The following is a 22696-nucleotide window of genomic DNA, read 5'->3' as shown; positions in this document are numbered from 1 at the left end:
CTTGATGATGAAAAGAAATTAGATCAGCGTGGCATGACCTGTTCTTGGTTAACATCTGTCACATGTGACTCGTCTCCCTGTCCTTTTCCAGGTGCTTACAAATGGATTTTTTCTAGGAAGACTGACATCTGTATTTTTTCAACTTCTCCTTTTCCATATTTCTGTCTTCAGCTGCCTTCCTTAGACGCCAAGAGTGGCTGCTCATGGTTCTGAGATGGATGCAGCTCTCTTTAAGTTTCTTCGAGCTCATCAAGTTTCCTGCATGAAATTGTACAAAGCCAATCTGAAAACACCTAATTTATGTTTTGGGGTTTTTTTCAAGGTTGAAATGTTACTCCTGCCACTACTTAGGATATTAACCATCTCTCTGCCTCTGATCTTTCTAATGAATGTTGATTAAAAATAAATCAAAAGTTTCTGCTCTAAATAGATTTCCCTCTGTTAAACAGTAGCTCAACACTGTTTGTTTTCTTTATTTTACTACTAATGTACTTGTGGAATGTATTTTTACCTCTTGACATTTCTAGGCAGGTCTGTCTCGTTTTACACCTTTGCTTTTCTGATTCTGTCCTTTGCTATTCAATTTATACTTGCTTTCTCTAGACCCTCTACTTTTTCCTTTCTGTGTATTTGTTTCTTGCATGTTAGTGGAAAGCTCTTTCTTTAGCTGAGTCTTTACTTCACCTTCTAGTTAAGTTCTAGTGTATATATAGTATGTATGATTAATACTGTTTTTTTAGGTACTTGCTAGCTCCCATTAACTCCTTTTACCTCATACTTGTTTCCCCATGACCCACTCCAGGAAATAGCTATCAGGATTCTGTTTTTGTGGAAACTTCTTCCTAGTCCATTGTGTCTGCTTTAATTCTCTTTGTTATGTAAAGTTCTGACACTGGATCATTTCACAATCACCTTCACCCAAGTTATGTTCTCTCTTTGCAACTGGTCCTTCTGTATTGGTCAGGATGTAGATGAACAAGCCTTCCTGCTGCTTTCTACAGATTCTTGTGCTGTGTCTTAGTTTTCACCTTGTGTTTTTTCTGTACTTTGGGTTGAAATTTCTTCCAAATGCTGTTTTATATTCTGTTTTGATTAGGTTAGAAGACTTCTTGAAAAATCTTCATCCATGTTCATTTTTTCACCTATTAGTTTATGCTTTTTTTTTTTTAAACTTAATTAAAACTTGAAAGAACAAAAAGGTGCATTTGTTTTTGCTAGTCTATTGCTCTAAAAATCTCCTATGTTATTTGTCTTACACATTTTATCTCTCCTCTAAGTATATTCCTAACTAGAAATAAAATCTGGAAGATTTTACAAGATTGAGCTTGTACCTGTTTGAGATTGTTCAACGGTTTTGTTTTCATTAGAGGTATCTTTGAAAATATTTTTGCTATTCTTTGCATATGTTAACTGCAAATATAGACTATCTAGAGAAGATTCCACACAGTTCCAGTAACCAAGAAACATTGAGGGATGTGCTATTGCTCTTCTGGCTGAACAGAAATGTTTGGAACTTAAATGAATTTATGAAAAATTGTTGACTTATTGAGAAAAATCAGGAATCCCCTTTTAATTGTATTGATATGCCTTTTCAAACACTTCTTGTAAGGTATGAATAGAAAAAAACCTCTTTGGTTTCCATATACAGGCCTCTGTGTTAAGATTATTGATTTCTGTCATATGCTTCCCTCATTTTCCCCTTCCCAGCTGACCCATAGTTTCCTGGTGCATTCTTAGCTCTTAGCACTGTTTAATAACTACAAGGACTTTGTCTTGTCATTAAAATCCCATGGGAGCTAATGTTCAGATGCCCAGCTGAAGGAAACTGGTACCTGGCAACCCAGAAGTCCATGGCTCATGTTTCACCACACTTGTGCCCTGGCTGCCTTGGCTTTGCCATAGGGGTGTGGGGGCACCATGGCTGCCATGGGCCAAGGTGCAGTCTTGCCCTTGTGGGAGAGCTCTGCTCAGCCTCATCTGCTGTTGGCAGCCCCAACAGTGAGTGCCAGCCCTTGTCATGTCTCCTGACACTGCACTCTCAAAGTGAATTTGGTCCATGCTATTAACCACCAGGCCCAGCAAAGCCAAAGGTCTTTCCATCATTCTAAAGTGGCTGCTGAAGTTTGGTTTTGTTCTCCCTTGTCTCCATTTCTGCTGTCCTTTAACCTTCCACTTTCCTTTTCCCTCTGTGTTGTGCCATGTGCTCTCTGTCTCCTCTTTCACCTGTTTATGTGCCTGTTTTCCCATTTCTCTCATCCCCTTCTCTCCTTCTCTCCTGTGGAGCCCCAATGGTCTTTCCTTTCACTCTTCCCTTTGTAGAAGTAAGCCACTTGCTTTGTTCTTTTCTTTTTCCCTCACCAGCCCCTTTGTGAAGGTCCTTGCCTGGGTCCCTGCAAGTGGCCTGTGTGCCTCTGCATTTCAGAGAGCAGCTATAAAAGGGTTGCCAGCTCAGACTGGTGCTAATTTAGAAAACACAGATAGTGGAAGAAGAGCTCTATCTCCATTCCTGTTTCTTTTGCTATACTGTAAGGGAGAAAAGAGCTGAATAGAAAAAGATGCTGAAGGAAGAGAGAATTTCTGGGGTGAGGGGCTGAATGGCAAAGCAGACGTGTGTGGGAAGGCTGTTGTGCAGGAGGAAGAGCTAACTATGCCTGTGTATGCTCAGATCTGGTGTGACATTCGGCCATTGCCCATTTCATTAGTACTTTACAAAGTTTAGCACAGATTTGGTATTCGTCTTCACATGTCATGTCACTGTTTGAATTTGCTGAGCCTCAACAACAACAAGTTTGCCTTTAGGATGTCCTCAGAAGCTTTTTATATATTCATCTCTCCTGAGCAGAGCTTGGACTTTTACATTATTCTTTGTTATTACAGTTTTTTTGTTCATTTTTTTACTTTAGTCTGTATTTTATTTTTCTGGTCAACCTTAAAAAAAATTATTTAATTTCATTTTATTTTTCAGACACCTCTTATTGGTCCTCACATCCCACATCATCCTACTAAAACCATTACACAGGTAATAGAACATAGGTGTGCTATAAAGCCAGACTGTTGGACAAATGGAAATAACTATTTCCAACAGTGTGATATGAATCAGCTGAAGTGATGCTTTCTGTTAGATGTGAGAAGCATATGAAACATAAAATCCCTAGTATATACTACATTGCTCTGCAAAAGTAAGCCTCTGTGCAAGAGGACTTTTAATTCAGGAAGACGAGCTTTTGTGTTTTGTTTTGCAGAAAGCTGTACAAAGATTCCAGAAAGTTTAAAATCCATATGTCTTGGTCTTTCTTTTTCTCCATGATCACCAAGGTTCCTTCAGAAAAGATCCTTAGAGCTGGAAAGATTTTGAGGAATACTATTCTGTCCCGAGCTCCTCACATGATAAGAGATCGTAAATATCATCTGAAGACTTACAGGTGTGTGAGCTGATTGTATTGAGGTCTCTGAATTTTTATGCCTCCCATTCTCTGATGTGTCATTTATGCCTTACCATACTTGCAGGTCTCAAAAGGTCTGAAATTATTCTCTGATGCTGTTTGAGTTGAATGTTATGCAGTCTTTAATGGGCCTGGTAAACCCTTTCTGGAGTAATTTGACTGGAAATTGAGTCCGTGATTGTGAACAGAGCATTCACATACAAAAAACTCTTCCAAAGTTAATAGCATAGTTAGCTGGAATATTCTGTGTAGTACCAAGTTAAAATGTAGATTCTGTTCTTTTTGTGTATCAGTAAGAGATAATAGAAAAGTTCATTAATATATTGTGTTCCTGTACTGATTGCTACAGCAGTCTTGCTCACTGTGGCATTCTGAAAATTCACCTGGCGAGAAACATTCCTGATGCAGATTTGCTGCTCTATTTAATTTTTCTTTCAGTGTATTGCCAGGCTCTCTTATCTTCCTGCTGGTGGCAGCACAGTCTTGCTGAAGTAGGATAACAATGGCACTTGTGAAATAGAAATCTTCCTGCAGGGTGTTAGGATCTCCCTACTATTGGCGTAAGAAACAATCAGTTTGTTTTAGTGTCTAATGTTTAAATCAAATGCCTTGTACATTATTCACAGTGTTTTTAAGTTTTTAAGTAAAAATTACTTCTAAATCTCTGAGTGTGTCTTTTTCTAATAGTAAATCAATATGTTGCTGATCTTCATTTGAAATATATGCATTGATTTTCCATATTTCAGCCCAAAATATATTTCATATGCAAAGGTATTTGGCACTTGTGAGTTGTTTAGAAAATATGTCACAATATAAAATAGCTGTTCAAGAAGAACAAAAGAGCATAAATGATAAATGAAGAGCAGTGCTGGTCCAAACAACTGCACCTTTTTCTCTTACACATAACTGGGAAAACTCTTACTGTTCTGCTGAGCTAGGGAGTGTTATGATGAAGAATTTTACTAAATGACCATGTGACTTTTTGCTTTTTTAACCTTTTTTGAGTGTTCTCCAGAATTTGAGACCTGCTGTTGTCTGCCTCTGGGTCAGTCAGGAGATGCAAGGTGACCAAGACCTGCATGAGAGTGCCCCAGGAGCATTGTACCAAAACACTGTCTCCAAATACAGTGGGTTAGAAGTTTGGTTGCAAATGCAGGAACACCCTCATAGCACTCACTCTTCCTGTGGAGGCTGAATTGACATAATTTTTACAGTATTGTTTTCATGCAAGACTCTGAAAAGCATGAGGCATTTGATATCCCATGGTATACAGAGGTTTCTTTTGAAAACTGGGTAGAAGGTTGTTGCACTGGTGCTGTAGGTTTTGTACCAGGCTCAATTTGATCCTCTCAACTCTGCATTTCCCAAAAAACTTGTTTTGCTAAGGTGATCCTCTCAAAACTGGACACCTTCGCTGGTATTTCAAGCATGTAGATGGTGACGTGGTTTTCTGCTGGGAGATTTGACTAAGTCTGTACAGAGTTTAAGATATCAGTGTTGTTGGCAGTCACTGTGTGCAGTCTCTGTCTTGGCTAGCTTCCTTTTCATTCCTGGCTGTTTATCTGTCCTTCAGGCAATGCTGTGTGGGGACAGAACTAGTTGACTGGATGATGCAACAAAGTCCTTGTGTCCATTTACGAAGCCAGGCTGTCGGCATGTGGCAAGTACTGCTGGAAGAAGGTGTTCTTAACCATGGTAAGATAAAGAAAATCAGTATTTTGACTAAAATAAGGGCAGTGTGTGACATCAACACCTCTGTAGTTCTTTTTCATGAAAAAGAAAGGGATTATGAGCCCAAAAGAAATGCCACAGAGCAGCCAGTTCAATCATAAGTGCAAGTGCAATGCGCAGGCAGTGTTATTTGAATCATGTTAACAGTATAATTTTTTAACTTACAAGGATATTGCATCATAAATAAACAATTTATAATGATAACTCTAAATATACTTAGGACTACGCTATCTTGTGCTTATAATGTTAGAACTGGGTAGCACTTGGGCCAAAACCAAGGGATGTATTACCATACATAAAACTAACCATCTAAGATTTGCCATATTTAGAAGTGCATTGTGAGTATTTATGTTTGCTCAAATCCTTAATTTTGGAATGATTTCCATTGGTTTTGGAGGGGTTCCCAAATTCAGCACACCAGATATTCCTGTGCAGAAATCTGAGATTGTGTGTTAGCTTTCTGATTGCATTTTACATTGACTTTCAGTTTCCATTTGGCAGGATTTAGTTGGTAACAGGATATTACAGCCCTCAAAAGGGTAGGTTTCTAAAGCAATATTCATATCTGAAGCTTTGCACATACATTTTTATTAAATGCAGAAGAGCAGCTCTTACAGTAAACTTGCATTTATTGTCTGTTGTGCTTCCCATATCCCAGGAAGGAATTTCCTTTCTGGGAAGGCAGATTGTTTCCACTGCTCCCTTACCCTAAGGACTCTAACTTGAATTTCTGCCATATATTCATTCCCTTGAACTCTCAACGGCAAGCTATTGCAAGCTGCATCACAGTATCCAACTCAACACATCACTCTGACTTGCTTGGAAGACCAAGGGTTTGTCCTTTGCAATATCATAATGTTACTTTAGAGGTCTTCTCTTGGCAGTTCTTCCATTAAGTTATTCCACCAGAACACTGGTCAATGAACTTGCTCCTGGGATTATATATTGATGTTACACATTTTTGTTACATCACAAGAAGTGTAGTTGCTTTTGCTACCTTTTTTCAGCCTGTCTAAACTTGTACAGCAAAGTAACTGTGTTAAAGAATACCTTTTAGAAATTCATAGTGTAACCATTTTCCCCAGTGTAATTTTTGTGATTAAATGAAATGGTTTGAAGCAATAAGAAAAGAGTACTAATAAGAAAACATATACATGTGTATACATGTATGTATACATACCCACAACACATTTATATGGAAGCCTTTTGAAAGTATTTCTAGTACACAATTTAAAAATGTACCCTTCAAGCTACGTAACTTGGAAATACATGAGAAATAGTTTCATGCTCTTACAGTTTTTCTGTAGCTTTCTTTCCCTTCTTAAATAATCTGTAACAAACACAATACTTCACAGATTTCTGCAAGTTTAGCTTTGTTGAGGATCATACAGTATTTGATGTGTTACGTTGTTTTCAGTGGACCAGGAGCACCACTTTCAAGACAAATACTTATTTTATCGATTTTTGGATGATGAGCGTGAAGATGCCCCTTTGCCAACTGAGGAAGAGAAAAAGGAGTGTGATGAGGAGCTACAGGACACTATGCTGCTTCTCTCTCAGATTGGGCCAGATGCTCATATGAGGATGATTCTCAGGAAACCGTAAGCAGAGTAATGAGTTAGTATTATGGGTCTTGTGACATGGAAACAAGAGAAATCTACATTGATTATCAGTCTTTTTTCAGCCAGCTTTATAGTGACTTCAAAGCAAGCAGTATCAACTCTGTTTGATCCTCCGTTGAAGGCAAGAATTAAGCAGGTAGGGTTTAGTGGCCATGGCACACATATTTTGCTGCTAATTAAATACACTGAGAATAAGGAATAACTTAAGCTCACCTTCACTGAAAATTTACTTGTAAGGTGCCATTCAAGACAGGGAAGTACACAGGGCTGGATCCTGCTACCTCGAGGCCATTGGGAAAGTTTGTCTTTGCTATGGGACAGGAGTGAGCCCTACTCACAGTGGAGAACATTTTTCATAGTAAAATATTTTTGAATCACCTGACCCAAGTGCTTGTTCCTGTTCTGTTTCCATCTGTATCCTTTCCAGACTCCATTCTTGTGTAGACCATAAGCTCATTTTGACAGCACTTTTCCAAAAACTTGCTAAATGCCATCAAACACTTGTGCTTGTAAAAACAGGAAACACTTCCATGCAGCAATAGTTTTAAAATATACATTCTATTTCTTCTCCTTATTAGAGATATAGTCACACAAAATACATGGATGAGCCAGACTGAGAGCATGGTGTTTCCATACACCCTTAAGGAGTCATGGAATTGAGGTCTTGTTTCCTCACACACATGCCCTGTGCCTTTTCCACAGAGGAGCAAAAGTTATTTTTTGTACCTCTGAGAAGACACCAGTCATGTGGAGGCTGAGCAGTGCTGTGTGTGCTGGGACACTTCTCCTCTGCACTCTCTCCTTTGCCTCAGGCCAGCTGAGCAGGTCATCTCTTGGAGAATTTCCCTTTAGGTTATTGTGGGTTTTGGCTGCCTACTACATTTGCTTGCTGTCATGACTTCCAGAAGAGCAAATGTAAGTTTACACTAGCAGGATAAATACTGATTATCATCTAGACTGCTTACAGAGAGCTGAAAGGCTGGAGGGATACTGTGGAAAGTACTGCTCTTCTCTCTGTATTGTCACTTGCACAGCATCACTTGAAAGAAAATTAATAGGAGATTTTTCATGGAATACAGTGAGGAGAAAGAGGTTTTCTTAAGACTGATACTCATCTGACCTCTTTCCATATCCCTGCAAGTGCTTATTTTTCCAGCCCTTTGGTCACTGAAGTAAGCTTGTACTGACAGGGACTATATTAACTACTGTTCTAGTATTCAGTTTACATACATAATGATTTTGTTAGTTGAAAATCCTCCCTGGACTGAGCTGCAGCATTGCTGTTAAAATCTCCATGAATCCTCAGAGTCCTGCTAGTTTTGACTAGACACTCTTACAGATGCCAAAAGTTCAAAGGAATTGTCAAAGCTTCAGAGATGCTAACTCTAGCTGACCTGAGCAGGACCCACGATTTTCAAACCAACACAGCTGCATTTTATAACAGTAACCGTTTCCAGAGAGGTTCAGAACTCAGATAATTACCCTGAAAGAAATAAGACAATATTCTTTGATGAGAAGATTACTTTGAGAATTTGATTGTATAATGAAGCTGTTGCTTTGAAAGGTACTTTCTATTGTTCGAAATCTGAAAATCTCTAACAAAAAGTGTCACTTGTTTTGACAGCCAACTTAAAAAATTCTCTGTTTATTACATTAACTGCAGCATTTTAACTGTCAAACTGTGAAAGAATGTTCTATAGTTTAAAAAACAGAATAGAGCTCAGGGAAATTTTTGGCAGGCTCTTGTTGCTATTGTGGTTTTTTTTCCCTTTGGAAACACATATACTGAATGTGAAAATAGCTTTTTGTGAAGTAGCAAACATAGCTCTCTGCTCCTTATAATGGCTGGAGCACAGGTGCAGACCTTGCTCAAGTCCCTGTAAAATTACTGTAGAATTAATACAGCTCCTCCTTGTGTGTTTCCCCCTTCAGTATGAAAATATGTCCTGATGGTAAACCCTAATTTAATAGGATGCTATAATACAAAGCTACACAATAATACAATAATAACAGGAGTCTTTAAAAGAAGAGTTATATTCGTCAGACAACAATATTTAGCTCAGATGATGTTATGGATTACATTATTTTTTAATGCCCTAGCCTAAAGTAAGTTGGCAGTGTGACTGAAATAATAAATCTGTGTTATATGTTCTTAGTGTCTTCACTTAGCACATTTTTTTTTAGTAAAGAGCATTTGACACTTAATCACAATGATATGGGGTCTGTGATCTTTTCCCTTGTTGTTATTATCTGAAAATTTTCTGGTTAGCTGTATAATAAAAATAATCAATGATACTGCTTGGACATACATGGCTTATCAATGGCACAGTACTATGTTATTGTCAACATCCTAGTCACAGAGAAGCTCAGTGTCTCTGACCTTGGTAAATTCTCCAAGCACTGAACAGTTTTTATTGATCACTTAATATCTCCTGAGTTCTGTCCATTAATGTGTACCCTCATTCCCTTCCTATTCCATTTATTATCCGCTCTATAACCAGCTATTGCTGTTTGAATGTGTCCCCTGCAGAAACTAGGTCTTTACACAGCAGGATCCTACAAATCAACATCAGTGGGTCACCACACAGGTTTTAAAGACACAGTGATGCCTAATATCTCTCCACGTGACATCTGCAGGAGCAGGAGTAAAGACTAGGTACAGATATCCACTGCAGATTGTCAGTCCTTCCAATGTGCTAACATAGGAAGCAAATGGACATGCTGAAAGAAGAGTGTGTCCTTTTGTCTTGATAGAGATCTTATATAGTAAAACATCATCCTTTTATGTTTTCATTTAATATAGAAATTTCTTAATTTGTTACACTATAATTTCCAAGACATGATCGTTTTGCAAGCATATAATAAAATTAAAGTTGCTACTTCCCTATTATTTGTTAATATCCTTACCTTTTGTTTGCTAGCTAGTACTGACTTAGTTTTATGCTGTACTAATTAAGCTGCCCTGCATAAATCACTAGGGATGCCAGCCTAGTAATTTCAAGCCAGATTCAGAAACAGTAGAATATTTTGAGTCACTAGAGGGCATAGCAGTACCAAACCAATTTCTGGTTTTCCCCTAACAGTTTATTTGATTCTGTATGAGAAAAGAGTAACTTAGTCCAAAATGTTTTTTAATCTAAATTTGTCTTTAATCTGGGTAATAATAAATGCATGTCATTGGTAAGTGAAGAACAGAAGAAAAATAAAGTCTGCTTAGCAGAGATGTCAGCTGTCCTTATGTTTTCTGGAACTTCTTCAGTACTTCTTTCATCCAAAAGAAGTCTCCATCCAGCTACTTTTGTTAAAAGATGCAAGGTAACTCCAGAGTGAGACAGGTGGGTTCTCCCTGTGCCTCACACATGGTGTAGACAGACACTTGAATCAGGAGGTGACTAGGCAGAGAACCTGTAGAGCACAGTATTTCCTCTTATGACTTTCCTGATCCTCTGGATGATAATCTCCTGTAATACTGACATTTTAGGAGGAAAAACTTCTATCAGAAAGATTAATTGTAGTTTTCCTTTTTAGGGCTGTCCAAAGAGTCAGCTGTGCTGTTAATTCTTTTGACACCACACACTGCAGACAGCAGGGTTTAGAACTGTGCTTGTTTAATGGTGGAGCATGTAAACCTCATTTGGAACTCCAGCCACCAGGCTGGATTTCCTCTATCCCATTTCCTGACATCTTAAATTTATCCTCTCCCTTAAGTCTTTGTTCCTTTTTTATTTTGTTCTTGGCCCATTGAACTAATTACCTGTAATCTGCTTTTCACAAATCTAAACCATATTGTTTGGAAGGACTTAGTCCTATAAAAGTAGCTTGAAATAATGCTTTAAAGGAATTTTTTTCCTGTGTGTGTTTGTGTGTCACTCCAATGTGCTGTCTGAAATTATATGATATGAGAATTTGTTCTTTTAGAAAATAATGTTGTATTAGGTACAAATGAAAACTAAAAGAGAAAACTGAAGAGAATCTTGTGACTGGGAAAAAGATTGGGAGTTACCCACAAGCTCCCACAACTTCTCCTGTGTGCTATTTATTAGATCATCCAAAGCATCTCTGACACACTGCAGTCCCCACAGTATTTGTGTCCTTCTTTAGCAATCAGAAAATTTTGTGTAGGTTACAGAAATGCAATTATTTCAGCCAGAATGTCAGCTTCCTTACTACTCCTTGTGCTAGAGAATTATTCCTTCATCAAGGCATGCTTTTTAGTAATGGTAGCTTCTTGTATTTTTCAGTGAGAGAAGCTGAAACTGCTGAGTAGTTCTTATTTACCTTTGTGGCTAAACAGCAGCACTCAGCATTAACTGTAGAGTAGTTGTTAGTTAGCTGTCCTCCAAGATGCACTGCAGCATCTCCAATTTGTTCAGCAGAAGTTCACACACTCCTTTACAAACCACTACTACAGTGTTTGCTACAACTAATTAGTGCTGCATGTGAAAAATAGTGCATGCCCCACACTCAGGAGTCCTTTTGAAAGGAACAAATCTTTATGTACCATTTCTGATTTATGCGACCATTTTATACATATATAGAACACTTGATTTAATCAGAAAAGCTGCCTAATCAGGATCTCTCTAAGGTGGTTGCCATGGCTGCTGCTCAGTGTCATTTAGGTAGCATTCACAGAGCTTCCATCCTTTGTTGTATTTCAGTCCTCCAGCCAGAAACATCATCAGTGTAGTGAGGATGTACCCTTCAGTAGACAGTACAGCAGCATTTTGTCTTGTTATGTCCTTCTGTGAAATATTTATTTTGGGCATTTATTGGATTTAGTTATGCCTTTAATCTTCTCTCTATAGCCCTGGCCAGAGAACTGTAGATGACTTAGAATTTATATATGAAGAACTTCTCCACATTAAGGCCTTATCTCATCTTTCTACCACAGTAAGTAATTTTAATAATTATAACTTATCACCAAAAGAGAGGCTCAGTTTTTACTTTTGCTTTTACTTCTGACTTTATTAAAGTTGGAGAGCCTGTAACCATTTTAATTTATACTTTCCATGCAAAGAATTTATTCCATCTGTGAGAATCACTCAGATATAATTCTCTTCAAGTATTTCTGCACAGCCCCTGTCTCCCTCACTTGTCACAGGTGTCACCATCTGGGGCACTAGCCATGTGTATATGAAGGTATTGGTACTACTGAATTTTGCAGAATTGATTTCTAGGAGGAGTCTTGCTTTGAACCAAGTTAGAGGAGGAATTGCTCTTTGGAGAAAGGTGCACTGTGCAGTGCTTGCTGGTTGGAGTTTGGTCATTGAGTGAAAGGAAGCTCATCAGACATTTTCTCCCTGAAATAGTGCAGAGAACCAAGGATAAATGGAATGGACAGGAGAATGCATCTGTTTAAAGTCTCACCACCATTGATAGACTGTGGTCTATTTTAGGAGAGGTGGCTGGTGTGTTATGTTTGTACTTGGTGCCTGAGCACCAAGGTTGGGTGGGTACCTTTAAGTACATCAGTGCCCAAATTTTTCCACCCATCTTATCAGATTCTCATCTGGATTGTGCCCAGAATTTGAGAGTTCCTTCCCAAGTCTTTCTTCATGGCCTAATTTTTTTTTTTAAATTTAAACTAACCACGTAGTGGTGGTGAGAATACCACTAGTTAATACATATTGAAACCAACTTTGATCTGTGTTTGGCATGGTTAAGTTACACTGAAGTAGGTAGTACCTACTGAATTAGCTAGTACCTCTGAAGAATGGTTTTTTACCAGCTGCCATTCTCAGAATACATGAATCCTACTACTTGGAAATTGGCCTCTAAGTCCTTGGAGACTTCTGGTTGTAGGAGGAGAAAGCTAAAGCACACAGAAGAGCTCAGGATCATACGAGATTCCCAGTGCTACTGCTGTTTTGTGGCAGTAACACAGTGTTTACAGTGACAAAAATCGGTTGTAAGCAGTGTCTCACTAGAGACAGCTGCCCAGTCAGTCAGAGCTCATCACACCAAGGGCAAAATAAACCCAGTGAGGAGCTGTCTGACACCCAGGACAGTGTCACATTCTCCAGTTCCTGGAAGCAGTGGTGAGCTGGATGCTTTGCCTGAGAAGCTGTCAGACAGAGAGGGGGCTCAGCAAGTCCAGGTGGCTGTGCCTCACAGCTTGACACAGCAAAAGCAGACAGACTCACGTCAGTCTGAACCAGGTTTCTCAGGAGACTGCAGGAATACTTCCATGGAGTAATTGACAATTGTTAGCTATCTCCTGTAACAGATTAACTATTACCATTTGAAACTTTCTTCAAGTCTTGTCAGCTGTTGATATAATTTCACGTATATGTGTGCAAAGAAAGGTGCGGAGACCCGTATCTTAAAGATGCCCTTGTCTGAGCCATTTGGAGCCAGGAAATGTAGCTCTGTAAAGCCAATCAATAGGAATTAGAAAATCAAGTGAAGCAGACCAATGATTGATCAATGATGCAGAGCAAGGAAAGTGCAGTGAGGCTATATTATGTGACCCCATCACCAGGAGGAATGAGATATGTATAATAACTATAATTTCTGTCTCTATTTTAAGGTGAAACGAGAATTAGCAGGTGTCCTCATTTTTGAGTCACATCCCAAAGCAGGAACAGTCTGTAAGTAAATGGAGTCCTGTCAGCTCTCTTTCTTACCTATGCGATGAACATATAAATTCCTAATGTTTAAATGACGAGAGCAAAACTTGGATGCATCCTTCAAACTTGATTGTCACTTAATGTTTAAAACCTAGGGTAATAATGTTACCTTAGACTATTGCCAAATGTGGGGACTGTCCTAAAATTAATTCTGTATCCTTCATTGAGTGTATGTATCACCTACAATTTGGGTGTGGTTTTATCTAGAACTTTTGGTTCTACCATTGTGTTTAAAATGTATTTTTATATAAACCTGTATTTTAAAAAAATCTTCCTGCCCAAAATAAAGGATTTTAAATGGTGAATTAATCAGACATGTTAATACTGAGACATTTTAGCGAATGAATATTAAATTCACAGTCACTAGAGAACTAGGTTACATGGTGCTACTAGTGGATCAAACCTGTGTACTAATTAGTAATTGATAACCTGATATATTGATAAAATACTTTGGAATACTTTGTTGGAACAAAAACAACTTTCATATCAGTGTAATAAATAACTACAATATGGGTATGAATTCTTTTTTCTAAATTCTAAAGGCAATTGCTTTTAAAATCGTAGTATGCCCTTTTATAAAGTAGACAGTTATATGATATAGAGTTATCTTGAATTTTATTGGGTGAAGAATCTGGCCATATTTTGAATAACTATATTCTAACCATAAAATCTTTTCTCTCTCTTGTAGTATTTAATCAGGGAGAAGAAGGTACTTCTTGGTACATTATCCTAAAGGGATCAGTAAACGTAGTCATTTATGGCAAGGTATTTTTTCAGAAGCTGTTTTATATGATTGTTATTATTGAAATTGTAAGAATAAACTTTGAAGGAATACAGTTTAACATACAGAAAAATTGCCTTGTCTGACAAAACAAAGAGATTGTAATTTTATTAAGAAATGATCCAGTGGTTTCACTGATTATACTTCCAGTAGATTGCACTATAATTTTGGGATATATTACACAGTTTCTGAATATAATCCATCACAGTTACATCAGTATCTTAGGACAAAGTAATTTGCTGGAATTTGGTGAATTGCCAGACTTCTCTCTCATGGGGGTTTTGCCCCATCCCTTTACCACCATGTTGTCATGCATTTGGATGACTAACTGTAGTCATGCATGTCTGACAAAAGTACTGCTTTGTGATTGGTGGTTCTCAGGTTGGATGAACTTCTTCCAAATTTATGCCAGCTGTTCATTTTAGCTAAGCCATAGATCAAAAAGCATCTTTATTACATTTCCTCTTTATGAGAGAGATTTTTCAAGGCAAAAAAGTAGATTTTGGTACACAGGAATCCCTTGAGTCTTTAAGAACCCTACTTCTTTATTGGTTTCTTGTTCAATGACTGAGAATCCTCCATTTGAAAACAAAGCATTTCACTGAAATCTAGCAGAGGGGCCATAGTGCTAAATCTGTTTCTAAGTAACACATGCTTAGCCATGTTTTTCACATCACTGGGTGGGCCAGATCCTCTGTTACTGTAAACTGGAGGAAACAGAGCACTGCTGATGTACAGCAGCTGGAGATGTGTTGTTTGTTCTATGTTACTTCTGCAAACTTGATTTTATTTTTTAGGGCCTCTATAAATAAAAAACAAAATAGTTGACAACTTTCTGTCTTCAGCAGGCTGAGAAGAGTCCTTCAAGCTGAATGCAATTTCAGAGAACAAGCTGATTCTTTTCTGTTCTTGCCTCTCTTTAGTAATAGTAATAATCAGCTATCAACTATTGTTTCCTAGTTATTATTTTGGCTGTTGATTTCCTGCCAAATAGATTTGTTTTGGTATTTGATTGTGAAGTCCAGTGTTTGTACGAGGACTCTCAATAGAATCCAGAGTAATGATGGGTTTCTGCATGTAAATGTTTTGCTGTGTGCAGGGTGTGGTATGTACTCTGCACGAAGGAGATGATTTTGGCAAATTGGCGCTCGTGAATGATGCTCCCAGAGCAGCATCCATTGTTCTGAGGGAAGACAATTGCCACTTCTTGAGAGTAGATAAGGAGGACTTCAACAGGATCCTTAGGGTAAGAGTGGGAAGGGCTGCCCTCACACTGTGATATCACAACTTGCAAGTTTTTCTAGAGGCTGTCATTTCTATGCATATATTAATATTAAAAACCTTGTTTGTAGTATGCCTAATGGTGTAACAGAGATGTAACAACTAAAAGGTCAGGTAAAGAATATGTTCATCACCTTTCCTCTCACAGTTCCCAGCTCAAACATGAAAATGCAACCAAATGGAATCCTTTTGTCTCACATGTTCTGCAATCTAGCATTTGCCCTGCTCAGTTTTTCCTTATGCTGCACAGGATTTCTTGGTGATATTCTGTCCAAATATTGAAAAAACAAGATCATCCCTTCTCCCACATAGATCGGTGTCAGGTACATGAAATTCAAGAGTTTCAAGGCAGAATCAAGTGGCAAATGGAGTAACTTACAGATGTCTTTATCAGAGAACTCTAGAAAGATATTCCCAGGCTAATTTTACAGCTATTCATTTTGGAGTGAATGTATTCCAAAGTCCAACTGTAATTCTTTAATTTCAGACTATTTCGTGGTCACTCATAGTAGAGGAAGTCAAAACTAGTATCATGTTGTATTTTATCGTATATATACCCAGTATTGCAGAAATAAAACCAGTCCAGAAGGGATACTCCACCAGAAGAATTACTTGTGGATACTGTACAAAAGGGAATGAGAATCCCTTTGGCAGTAAGCTTGGATTGGCTGTGGAGACTTAAAATTGATTAAGCTTTGGTCTATACTTCAGAGAAGATCCAAGTCCATGGTCTTACTAATTTTTATCTGTGTTTTTTGAATGCACATTATACTTAACTTTTTATTTTTCTACTATGAGTGAGCTGGTAGTAGAAAATGAACAGTTTATTGAGCCAAGACCTCCTATTCTTAAATGCCATTTTCTTTTTTTAAAAATTATTTTATTTTAGAGAAAAGTCAGATAGTAGAAAATAGTGTTTGTATAAAAGTGAGGATTGAGATTACATTACATATGGCAAGTTCTGGAGAGATTGTTTTCCAGAAATTTTTTTTTTTAAATTGACATCTCCATAAAATTGAGATTTTTAACATAGTTCTTTTTCTAGTCTCTCCCACAATTCTTTGTTTCATGCCTCAGTGCCAGTTCTTTCTTCATGATTCTGTCTGTGGAAAACAGAATAAAGACAGATAAATACAGGGGGAAAGAACCAACACCAGTCTTTTGTGTTTGAAAGTCATGCAGTTTGTTAGAGTAACTAATCACCCAAATCAGGTACAGTCACATTTATTAAAAGTAACTTGTCTTGCAGGATGTGGAAGCAAATACAGTAAGACTCAAAGAACACGACCAAGATGTCTTGGTGTTGGAGAAGATCCCAGCAGGAAACAGAATTTCTAATCAAGGAAATTCTCAGCCACAGCACAAGTATGTTTTCATTCAGTGCAAATGTCAGACAATTATTAACCTCTTTGAATGGTACTATTATCCAAACAATAGCATATTCCCTTTCAGAGGAAGACTGCAGTGCATATGAAATTTTCTTTTTTTAGTCATCAGCACATGCCTCATACTCAGTAATATATCCATTTCTAGCAGCACACCAGCTCTATGTCTTTACACAATAATTCCCTGAAGATCTCAGAGTAAATACTTATCTCAAGTAGTAGCTTCCAAATAGACTAAGCACAGAGATTGATGAAACCTTATTAATCTGAGTTACTGTGTAAAAGACGTGAGGAAAATACATTGTCTTATTGTTAAGTATGTATATTTTTATTTTGTATCTTGAGCTCTAGATGCTAATAAGAGTTTGCTATGTACAATTTATATACAAAACAGATCTCATGCAATGAAAGTTGCAGAGCTTATCTTACAGAATAGTTTAGCACTGTAATAACAATATTAACTATATTTTCCTTTCTTACTGAAAGGGAAAAAGTGCCATTCTGTTTGGATACTACTGTGATAAGAGTAGAGTGAGGCTATTATCATTCCTAACGTTGGCAAAACCCCTAAAGGCTTTGTAAATGTGTTATTTGCAAATGGATACACAATTTTCTTCAGAAGCATTCAAACAATTTCAACAAGTTTTGCATCCTTTACCCTGAACCTCACTTTCTCTCAAAAAAGAGCCAATATATTGTGTAATAACTTGAGTACAGTTTTTTTCTCATCTGGGATTTCATATACTTATTTTATGTGCATGACTGAATGCAAAGGTTTATAAAGATCTGTGAAGGTTGAATAAACCATTCCTTGCATTTAATATGCACATTTTACATTTTTCAGGAACTTCTATTTCATTTTTCACTTGATCTATTAAAACATCTAGAAAAACAATCTGTACTATCAGGTAATTGTGTACTCTTACATAAGTTTTTCTTTATCTACATGAGGGGAACTTTACTGTACCCAGTGATTTGCATCAGCAACTGCAAAGCACAGCAAGTTGGTCATAGATTTAAATCCATTTTCTTGGGTCTGAGGTATTTCTCAATGTCCAAAAGCATCCAAAAGTGAAAGTTCCATTTGAACATTTTGAAACACTGCCTTCCTTGCAAACTCTTTGCACCAGCATTACTTGTATTATTTAACGTCTTTTTTTTTTTTTTTTTCCACAATTTGATAAAAGTAGCCAGAGATATTTATGGTAAATGGTTACATTAGGCTGTATTTAGGTCTTACATAGCAGGAATATTTTCAGGTAAAGCTCAGAATTTCATTTCTGTAAATATTTTACTCATTAGGTCAGGTTTTGGGTGCTATAAATGTGTCCCAAGAGCTTTTCCTGGTAGCTATGACCAACAGACATAAGTTAGCCATAAGAGGAAGGTACCCTGAAGGTTCACTGTCTGCTTTTCACCAGTTGAATTACTTTTTTAAGACTGTTGGGAGTGTCTTTATGTTTAAAGTCTTCAAAGCGAGTTCACTGGGTTTGAGGATGACAGTTCTTTTCTTAGTAAATAGATTAAGTGGTTACATTTATGTTTGAGAGTCCAAACCAAAATTGCCAATGTTTCTTGATTTCCAGATTGTGTTACTGGGATGTATTAGTTGAGTGTTCAGTACTTTTGAAAATGACTGCCCAAAAGAGAAAACTTAACTTAACTTAAGAGAAACTTAACTTCCTCTTCCCAGGAAGAAACTAATTTTCTCATCTTGGCCTTGGGGAAGACTTCAGTTTGGGAGCAGATCCTTTTGGTTACAGTTTGGATTCCACTGCCTCCTCTATGGGGGAGACAGAGCTCCTACACAGCTCCCTGAGCTGTGCTTTCAAACAGTGACAGTTTTGCTTGGGAGGACTGGCTCTGAAGTTACCACTCCCACGATCTAACTCTTTATGGGTGATCACACTCGTGCAGGATGAATTCAGCAGCCCTGCCAGTCACTTCACTGTTCATTTTCACTTTCATATTCAGAGTACAGCAACCTGTGATTTCTCTGCTTCACTCACTTAGATACTTGGTTAGTATCTCTGTGAGAATGTGCACTGGCTTAACAAGTGTTTGTGTTCTTGGGACATCAATACAGTTCTTCCAAAGAGGTTGGCAGGTAAAAGAACTGTGACGGTCAGTGCTCAAAGTGAGGAGGAGCTCCCAGGAGCTCAGCTCCACCACTTATTTCTCAGCAGGAGCAGAGTATCTTCACTTCTCTGGGTTTTTTTCTTTCTTTTTTTTTCTTTTATTTTTTTAAGTTTCATACTTTATCAGGTGAATTCTAAAAATAAAAAAAAAAGAAAAAAAAAAGAAAAAAAAAAAGAAAAAAAATGCAATGATTGAAAAAATGGAGGGAAATATAAAAAAAATCTGATCCATGAGAAAAGAAGAAAAAAAGATCACAGGACAAGTTTTCCAATATCATATGATATTCTGCTGGTACTTAAAATCTTGCCAGGGTTTTTTCATGAAGTAAAAGCACTAGTTCTCTCACCTCACTAAATTAATTCCAGGAAATAGTACAATCCTCAGTTTATCAACTTGAAACACTTACTTCAGCTGTGCAAGACATTGCACAAATTTCAAGATATGTGCTATTTCATATCTGCACCCACCTTCCCAGACCAACCTCTGTCAGTGATGCTGAAACAATTTGTTTCCTTGTGCTGACACTGATACACACTAGTTCTTATTTCAGTCTCATAATGAGCCTGTTAAGGCCCTTTAATGACTGCAAGTTGCTGTTGTTACTGAGATGTTTATTCTCAGTGGAGGAGCATTTCTGCTTGTACTACTCTGAGTTTGGACCATTGAAGCTCATCTGAATGTGGTATAACCACGGTGGTGTTATACTGAAGTACTTGTGTGAGGAGGGGGCTGTCTCTCATCCCTGGGCAAGGTGGAGAATGAAACCTAGGAACTGCTCCTAGGTTTACAGGGGAGAAGCCAGCAAAGATTGTGAATGGTTTTGTCCTAAGCACACACAGATTTTGGTCAGAGCAGTTGTTAGGCACAGAGCAGCACAGCAGTCCTGATCTACTTTCTGGTACACAATTATTTCTTGATTAGCTATTTTGGTTATGAGATGCTAACTGCTCCTTTCCCTCCCTCAGGTATATTGTGATGTCAGGAACCCCAGAGAAAATTTTAGAGCACTTTCTAGAAACTATGCGCCTTGAAGCAACTTTAAATGAAGCAACAGGTATCTATACGGCAGAAGCTGTTTTATTATTGCCACATAAGATGGATTTGCTGGGGGAACACTGCAATGTGATGCTTTGAAAAGCACCCAGTGGTAGTTTTTCCTGGAAGAAGAGCTGTCTACTGCCCTGAAACAACCCCAAGAGAATTGAGGAAAGCCAGAATTAAAAATAGCAATCCACTTTTCCAAACCTGCTCTATTGTATTTGTACTTTAAGGTCATAGTAGAACAGCAAAATCCTCCAACGTGCCAGACCAGCTGTTACAACTTTAATTAGGCACAGCCATAAGGCCTGGACAGAGCACCCCATTAGTAATGGTGCTTCTTGTTCTGGAGGTCACTTTAATGCTGTGAAATACCTTGATACCTGCAGATATTACATGGTGTAAGTGTTCTCAAATTTTTATATCACATTTAAAGTATCACAATTTGAATTTTGTAGTTGTGATACTTTCCCATGTGCAGAGAAAAAAGAATTGTTACTCAAAGGAGAAGAGTTCAGCATGACATGGGCTGAGTCCCAAGAATGCAGGTCACTGCACCTGCACTTAATGGGCTGCTTTTCATTAATGTACAGAGAACAGAGAATTTACATCTAGGGATATAAGTATTTGCAGACTTACATTTTAGTAAGTATTTAAATTTTTGAAGGGTCAAACACAAAAAATCCTCATAATTCTCATAAAATAATGCATAGACATATATATTAGACTACATAACATTGCTTTTGCAGGTTCTTTTTGCACTATAGAAGTCTGCTAAGTATATATTAAAAATCTTCTTATATCCAATACATCTGTTATTGGTCTCATAGTATTGGAGAAACCTGTACAGTGGTCCGTAAATGATGGAATAATTGAAAAATTACAGAAATCCTTTTAAAGGGCATGTTTTCACTACTTTAAAGACAGAAAAAAAGGGATCCTTTCCATAGATACCTATTTACTAGAATTTACTAGAATTACAAACAGAATGTTGTTCTTGAGGCTTGCAGCCATGTAATCACAAGTTTGCTATCTGCAGCATGCATGTATTATATATTTTTCAAAAACAAAATATCTAAAAGATATTTTAAACTTTTTGCCAAAATAAGTTACACTCTGGGGTATTGCGTTCTCTGTTTTTCAGTGATTCCATATAAGCCTACCAAACTCATTCTGGCCTCTGCAGCCAAGCTTTATAAATCCTTCTTGTTGTCACAAATAGATAAGGCAAACTGGGATTTACATCAGCACTACCACAGGTCATTTTAGCAGAAAAAATAGCTTGCTGGGTTTTGCCAGAGAAAATGTCAGTCATATTGTTCATAGATGTTTTAGTGTAATTGTAGCAGCTGTGATACTTTTGAATCAAAATAAGCCCAGAAATTTTACCATCCATTTATCTCTTTTAAGACATTCTACTCACTGCTAGGAAATCAACAAAGAATGGAATTATTTGCCTTCTCCTTTGCAGGATATACTAAGTGTGCTGCCTGATATTGTAACTCCTAAAGCCAAATGTTACAGCTCTTTTTAGGTACCCAGGTATGAAAGGCCTAATTCTTCCTTGTGTAGAACTCTGCACTTGCAGGGAAGTATATCCAAACATTTCACTTCAGCACAGATGTAGGGCTTTTTGCTGTGCAGATTTCTCTTTGACACTGGCAAATGCCTGTTAACATAAGTGCAATAAAATAGATGCAGACAAGACTAAAAGATTAATATTTTGCTAATATATGTTCATTACCCTTTTTTGTACCTAATGCCTACAAAGAAAGTGCAAAAAGACCACTTTGTTTTCTTCAGAGGGCTAATAACATAGTTCAGGTGAAAGAAAACTCATTCTTGAAATCCTCAATCTATTTGCAGAGGCTTAATTGACTGTTTTCTTCTTTTTTCACAGATTCTGTTTTAAATGATTTTATTATGATGCACTGTGTTTTTATGCCAAATAGTCAGCTCTGCCCAGCCTTGATGGCACAATATCCTTTTTTAAGAGAAAAGTCTCTTTAAGTCTTTTTAAGTCTCTTTAGCCACTATACCAGTGACAAAAGTGAAGCTTCCCTCTCTCAAGAAGTACATCACTTCCATGAATTCTGTGCCTTGTGAGTAGATTCTCAGTGTCTGACTAGCACCTGTCCGTAGCTCAACAGCTCTGAAATGGATGGTGTATAACCCATAATGAGATACAGTACAGACCATGAAAACTGTATATTTCCTGTGCTGATTACTGTTCCAAGGGAAATAAATGTACTGTCCCTCCACCAGATAAGTGAAATGACATAAAAGTTTGGGTTGCTCTCTTGTATCCTTCCTGTCTTTCTTGGGTTTTGCTGAACTACAGCATTTACATTTTAACTGGGATAGTTATGTCTTGGTGATTTCAGTGGTCCACTTTATAGATTTCAAGCTGCATACTGCCTCCAGCAAGAGGCTGACTGAACTTGTTGATTAATGGGCAAGTAGTTCCTAGGTGCTGTCCTAATTGGTTTGAAAAAGTAGTGATAATCTGTAATAATAGTCTATAGCAAATGCAAACAAACTGCAAGAAACTTCAATTGGATGTGAATGCTAGAAGAAGAAATCTTAATAGTGGAGAGCCTTGAGAGCTGGGGGTGATTCTCATACTCTGCGTGTTTCACAGGAGTCT

At 37.6% G+C, this 22696-nt stretch overlaps 1 protein-coding gene across 6 annotated transcripts in view; it reads left to right on the top strand.

The window, feature by feature from the left end:
• Positions 1-22696, top strand: part of RAPGEF4 (Rap guanine nucleotide exchange factor 4) — a 139902-nt gene that overhangs the window by 84077 nt on the left and 33129 nt on the right. For 4 of the 6 annotated variants that reach the window (XM_056496602.1, XM_056496604.1, XM_056496601.1 and 1 more), the window contains 11 exons: positions 2966-3019; positions 3316-3422; positions 5017-5138; positions 6592-6775; positions 11602-11686; positions 13326-13386; positions 14114-14190; positions 15306-15452; positions 16737-16852; positions 19977-20065; positions 21950-22028. In XM_056496602.1, the coding sequence (XP_056352577.1) occupies positions 2966-3019; positions 3316-3422; positions 5017-5138; positions 6592-6775; positions 11602-11686; positions 13326-13386; positions 14114-14190; positions 15306-15452; positions 16737-16852; positions 19977-20065; positions 21950-22028 (1121 nt within the window). The remainder of the gene's footprint in view (positions 1-2965; positions 3020-3315; positions 3423-5016; positions 5139-6591; positions 6776-11601; positions 11687-13325; positions 13387-14113; positions 14191-15305; positions 15453-16736; positions 16853-19976; positions 20066-21949; positions 22029-22696) is intronic. The other 2 variants (XM_056496606.1, XM_056496605.1) reach the window with 1 other exon arrangement.

This window comes from Oenanthe melanoleuca, chromosome 7, assembly GCF_029582105.1.
Source record: "Oenanthe melanoleuca isolate GR-GAL-2019-014 chromosome 7, OMel1.0, whole genome shotgun sequence".
In the NCBI taxonomy this organism is placed as follows: Eukaryota; Metazoa; Chordata; class Aves; order Passeriformes; family Muscicapidae; genus Oenanthe; species Oenanthe melanoleuca.
The sequence above is the reverse complement of the archived record's forward strand: the minus strand, read 5'-3'. Positions and strand labels throughout refer to the sequence as shown.